This window comes from Trematomus bernacchii, unplaced genomic scaffold (genome assembly GCF_902827165.1).
Source record: "Trematomus bernacchii unplaced genomic scaffold, fTreBer1.1, whole genome shotgun sequence".
NCBI lineage: Eukaryota > Metazoa > Chordata > Actinopteri > Perciformes > Nototheniidae > Trematomus > Trematomus bernacchii.
The window spans coordinates 19,206,404-19,212,608 of record NW_022987973.1 but is presented as its reverse complement, the minus strand read 5'-3'; the positions used below and the strand labels follow the sequence as shown (position 1 = coordinate 19,212,608).

Genomic DNA, 6,205 nt, shown 5'->3' with positions numbered 1-6,205 from the left:
TTAGACAAAAAATGTAAATTAATAACTCAAATAAAACTCCAAACATCTTTAATTGTGTTACTTTTTTGTAAAGCTCTTTTAGTTTTAAACCTGATGTTTATAAGCTTCTAAGTTTTTGCAACAGTCTGTAAATATACACAACTTTATAATAAAATGCACACATTTACCTTTTTCTAGACTAACCACAGGTACGATCCTAAGTTAAAAAAATATGAGGTTATCATGAGGTTGTTAACATCGCAGTTTATCAGTGGATGTTTGCTGGAACTACTTTTTAACAGTGTGTTTCCTGACGGACACACACAGCGTGACTCCGGTCAGGTAGAGACCGGTGTCACTACCCGATCGGTCCACCTGCCCGATCGGTACTGCGCATGTGCGAGATGGTCCGCCATATTGGACAACTACATACGGCAACTCTAATAGGACACTTGACACAGTGGCTTTTGGCAAAGCAGAAAAAGAACTGACAGAGATTAGTTATTGTTATTACAACGTGACTTCACTATTATTTAACAACTCTTTTTATTGGGTTCTTTTATTTGGGGTTAAGTACATTGTCAGAATAAGTGAGAAATGGATTTAACTTCTGTTAGACAGCTATATGCTATACATGTTTGCATACATTCAGAGTAAATATTTATTCAGTATGATAGCTGTCTAACAGAAGTTAAATCCATTTCTCACTTATTCTGACAATGTACTTAACCCCAAATAAAATAACCCAATAAAAAGAGTTGTTAAATAATAGTGAAGTCACGTTGTAATAACAATAACTCATCTCTGTCAGTTCTTTTTCTGCTTTGCCAAAAGCCACTGTGTCAAGTATCCTATTAGAGTTGACGTATGTAGTTGTCCAATATGGCGGACCATCTCGCACATGCGCAGTACCGATCGGGCAGGTGGACCGATCGGGTAGTGACAACCGGTCTCAAGCATGGATGTATAATAAGAACTGGATACAGCGTGGGAGGCGGGGCCTCATTCATTCCTATGAGAGTTGCTCATTCGCGCATGATGATAAAATGGCCCAACTTTTGAGAGAGCGAAACGTCACAGATTACCCGGCATGACTGAGAAGTACCTGTATGTGCGCTCATAGCGCATGCGCAACTTTAACCATGCCCCCCAAAATGCTCGTTCACATCAAGCACGTCAATTTGCGTACACGTAACAGCACCGCACGTTCATGACAGCATGGTAATGGTTTGTTATTATGGTAGATTTGATATTAACGAGGCAGCAGTTAGCAGCTAGCGGTTAGCTAGTAATTATGCTAATTTACACATCAATCGTTATGTACTTTTATATTACGCTGTAACAGGATCTAGTGATATCCAAGCAACAGAGCTTCATTTAGCATGAAATAATTATTGCACTGTATATATATATATATATGCATATGTATGTATATATATATACATATATATATATATATACATATATATACATATACATATATATACATATATATATACATATATATATATGTATAATATACATATATATGTATATATATGTATATGTATATATATATACATATGTATATATATATATATATGTATATATATATACAGTGCAATAAGCTTCTTTGTGCAATAAGAAGCTACAGGGACGTTAATCTACGTCGGTAATATTAACTTTATTTAATACAACATTTACGGTACAAGATTTAATCATACAGCCCATGTAGTATAATATTTTACAAATGATGAATTACAGCAAACATGTGCAATATATCCATTAGTACAGCTCCGTGGGCTGGCAGTAAGGCGATATGGGTCCGTTCTTATTGTGCATTCATGGGTAAAGATAAACGCATGTAGTGCTGAACACGTAACATGAACGTGCCGGGCGGCGCGGTCCCGTGGGTTAGATGCGCATTCATAATGCAGAGGGAAATAACTCACAGAATAACGTTATTAGCACATTTTTACAACTTGAGGAATGAATGTTTTTAATAAGGGCTATACAAGTGTTCATACTGGGTAGTTTATTTAGTTTAAAAAAAATTATCCAACGATTTACAGACCACTCTTTCCCCATGTAAGTCAATGGGAAAAAGTGTTTCCGGGCCTGGCAACCAAAAGGAAGTGTAGTACCGCCGTTTGGCCAGCACGAATATTTTCATCTGAGTCCGGCGCACTTCCTGGGGGCTTGGTCTCAAGTCAGCACCGCTGCAGACTCGCTGTTTGAGGGCTTGATAGCCCACTCCCCCTCCACACCGCTCCACACTCGTTGGTTTGGAACAGCACTTAATGTGGCGGACCCTCCGCGCGAACGTGCAAACGGAGGGGTAGTGTGTAGGGGTAGGGTGTAGGGGGCGGTTTGGGATTGGGCCATAGTCACAGGCTTTGAAGTCATCTCCAGCAGGTGGGCGCCGGCTGTGTGCTGCGATTGGAGTGCGTCGGGTCCGATGTGCTCCAATCACAATCTTCGGGAGGCGGACCAGGAGATGGCAGCCAATGACGTCAGGGCACCCGCACAGCTCATTTACATATAAGACAGAAGACGACTAGAAAGGCAGCAGCCGTAACAAATATACATAAGTATACAGTAGAGCAGGCATGGGCAAACTAAGGCCCGCGGGCCATATACGGCCCGTTGGGCTTTTTAATCCAGCCCGCCGAATATTGGTACAAAATTGTCCAAATTATAGTAAAGACCGCATTCATTTAGCCTTTTTCCTGCAATACCCGGCATTTCAGTTGATCCCACTAGATGGCGCACTCTAGACACAAATTACCTTTTGCTGGAGTCGGCAACCCACCAAATACGTCACACTTACATTGGAGGGGGTCAGTTCACGGTTAGTAGTACAGCGAATACAAATTGTAACAAGCAGTAGCGCTGAGAAAAGGGACTAGAATGCGACCACACACTTATAAAACACACTTATATAAAGTCAGGCAACACTAACCAGCTTAGTGTGATTCTGGTTAAATTTTAAAACTCATAGTGGCCCCCGAGCCAAAAAGTTTGCCCACCCCTGCAGTAGAGGCACAAAATAAGCCTTTCTCCTTAATGAAGCTTTATAACAATTGATTATAAAACATTTAATGTTATTATCAATTCTAACTATAGTTACAATAAATCTGTAGCGTTATCAAACGTTCATATCGATATTCTCCATATGTGTTACGATAAAGTGTTGAAGAGATAATTATTGGATATTGAGTAGATTAAATCATCCACTTAAGTGTTGTGTACAGAATCTAAACAATATGTAAATCAATCACCACAGTATACTTATTTTGTAGAATATTAGATGGAAATTATACAGTTTTGACTCTAAATATCGATGTTTGTTTCCTTGAAATGAAAACAAATCAACACATGAAATAAGATGAGTGATTAGGTGACAGGCGTGATGATCAGAGGTGCAGCGTTTTTACGGCCACATTTAAGACCTGGATAGAAGTATGGGTAGAGTTTCTCAGTGAAGGAGCAGCCAGTAAAGGAGTAGATCAGAGCTGCAGCATCTACGTCATAAAAGGAGACCAGACCCTCCTCATAATCCACAAACACCCCCACCTTCTGAGGCCGAAACTTCAGAGAGAGACGGACTGACAGACCATCAAGAGCTTCGTACTCATTTCCATCTCTCAACCATAAAGACCAGAAACCGCACCACGGGGCCAATTCGATCACTCCCTTCCTGTCGATCGACTCTGTGGCCACTCCTAAATCCCAGTCGGCCTTTCTTTTAACTTGAACCTCAAAGTAAAATCTGCCTGAAGAGAAACTCTGCTTTCCTAAAACACAATAATTTTCTGAAAATCTCTCAGGGTTGTCTGGGAGATTCTTTAACACATCACCATCACGGACTTGTTTTCCATCATCAGAGAGAATGAGATTAGGATGTGCTGTATCAGGATCAAGAGTCACATCCACTGCGTAGCTCTGGACCCTCTTCAGCTCAGCTTCAATCAGCTTTTTCATCTCTTTACTGAAAGTCTCCTCCAGCTGAACCACAGCTCTCACTACAGTGCCTTCATATGATGATGGAGAGATGCTGACCTTTGTCCAGTCCTTGGTGGGTGATGGGTGTTGGATGTTTAGGGACTGGACACCCTGGAGAAGATGGAGGTGGTCTTTAGACCGTGAGAGATGCTCAACTTTTGCACTTCTCTTCTTCAGCTGAGAGATTTCCTGTTCCAGCTCTTTGATGAAGTCTTCAGCCTGGTTTTCAGTTGTTTTCTGCTTCTCTTTGATCGTGTTGATGAGATTGGCCTGGCCTCTCTCAAAAGACTCCTTCAGAGCAGTGAAGACCTGAACACCTTCTGCTATCTCTCTGTCTGCTTCTTCCTTACTGAGGTCCACTGAGTGTTTGATCTCCTCAATCTTCAGTTGTCTCTTCTGGATCATTTTCTGAATTCTGGCCTCTTTCTTTCCCAGCGCTCCCTTTTTACCTTCATATCCTTCTTTTAGTGGAACCAGTTCATGCATCTTGTGGTCTGAAACATGGCAGAGAATGCAGACACATGTCTGGTCGGTCTTACAGAACAGCTCCAGAGGTTTATCGTGCTTCGGACACATCCTGTCTTCCAGGTTCTCCACAGGGTCGATCAGCTGATGTCTTTTCAGGCCTGACTTTGTCAGATGAGGCTTCAGGTGAGTCTCACAGTAGGAGGTCAGACACACCAGGCAGGACTTCAGGGCCTTCAGTTTGGTTTCAGTGCAGACGTCACAGGGAACTTCTCCTGGTTTGAAGACTTGTTGCTCTGAGCTGCTGCTGCTGCTGCTGCTGGCTTTCTGTTGAGCCGACTGTCTGAACTGAGCTACCATCTCAGAGATGAAAGTGTTAACGTGCAGCTCAGGTCTTGTGTTGAACTCTTTTTTACACATGGGACACTGGCACCTGTCTCTTGTATCCCAGTGTTCAGTGATGCAGTCTTTACAGAAGTTGTGTCCACATGATGTGCTGACTGGATCAGTGAACAATTCCAGACAGATGGAGCAGAGAAACTGATCTTCAGATGGCAGGTAGCTTGCAGCAGCCATATCTACACACATAATGAGAAAGAAAAGAAAAAACATTTGAAACATCAATCATCAATTCATATTATATATAGTTTTAAAGAAAGAACTTTGATAACTTGTAACAAGTCATGACCAACCGTGACTATTTAACTCTGACAGGTTCAAGCATGCAACTCTGGAAAACAGCAATGAAAATATAGGTTTTCTCGATCATTATTCTATTGAAAAATAACACTGCTCTTCTTACTGTGTGACCATAACAATTAATTTCCTCTGGCTGCTTCACATTAAAAGACTCCAACTGTTTCTCCAATGGAAAGATTTTATTTTTGAAACAGCTAGAGGAAATGGGTAAAAGCATTATGTAGGAAGTGATCAGCAAAAAGTAATAGCAGGAAAGCAGAAGTGAATAAAAACTCCTACCACAGAGATTCAGTTACAAGTTACTAAAGTACTAAGAGCTGATACAAAGAGACTGTTTAAACTGTTTAAAGTGGACTCTATATCATATATATGGTTATGTTGTTGGAGAAAAACAAGTTGGACGTAAAGGGTGGAGTTTTCGTTTGAGTAGAGCTGATGTTTTGTGTTAATCCTGCTTGTTGACAGTGTAAATATAATCAGATGTACTCACCAGTGTTTATCAGAGACTCTGCTGTGTTGTTGAGAAAGATCTGATGAACTCAGTTTGTATTTTCTTTAGACAGAAACAGAGACTTATCTCGACTGCAGTGTGGCTGCCTCTCTGACAAACTTAACATTCGTTTCCTGAGTGTGACGTGTAAGCTCTCCTCTTTCCACTGTAGTTCCTCCTCTCACTGTCTGCTAGTTTTGTTCCCTCCCTCTGATCTGCATGGGTATTGAGAAATACCAGGTTTTCTCTGATAGTTAGGGAGCAAAGATGGTGCTTTACAGATGGGAGGGATGAGGTGTGTCAAAAGCTGTTTAAACTAAAATCTCTGGACAAAGAAATATGCATGTAGTATGGTCATAGTTGAACTATTACATTGACCACCATTGGGAAAACCCATTTGTCCTTGGTCAACATGAGAGGTTATCCTGTACATGTGTAACAAACTGTGTCTCCTCATATATCAGTGTTTGGTCTACACCAGGGGTTTTCAAAGTGTGGGAAGGTGAGCCTCCCCTCCCAATTATTATTGCTATTATTATTGTTGTTGTTGCTATAATGCAGGGGTATTATTATCCAGTGGAATGCCCT

General features: G+C 41.0%; 1 protein-coding gene across 1 annotated transcript; it reads right to left on the bottom strand.

Annotated features, from left to right (window-relative positions):
* Nucleotides 1-3,045: 3,045 nt before the first annotated feature.
* On the bottom strand, nt 3,046-5,741 carry LOC117471593 (E3 ubiquitin-protein ligase TRIM39-like). Its single transcript, XM_034116709.1, has 2 exons — nt 5,618-5,741; nt 3,046-5,006 (listed from the first exon to the last, which is right to left on the bottom strand). Exon 2 carries the CDS (start codon nt 5,002-5,004, stop codon nt 3,355-3,357), a length of 1,650 nt encoding a protein of 549 aa, XP_033972600.1. The 5' UTR covers nt 5,005-5,006; nt 5,618-5,741; the 3' UTR covers nt 3,046-3,354.
* Between the last annotated feature and the right edge of the window lie 464 nt (nt 5,742-6,205).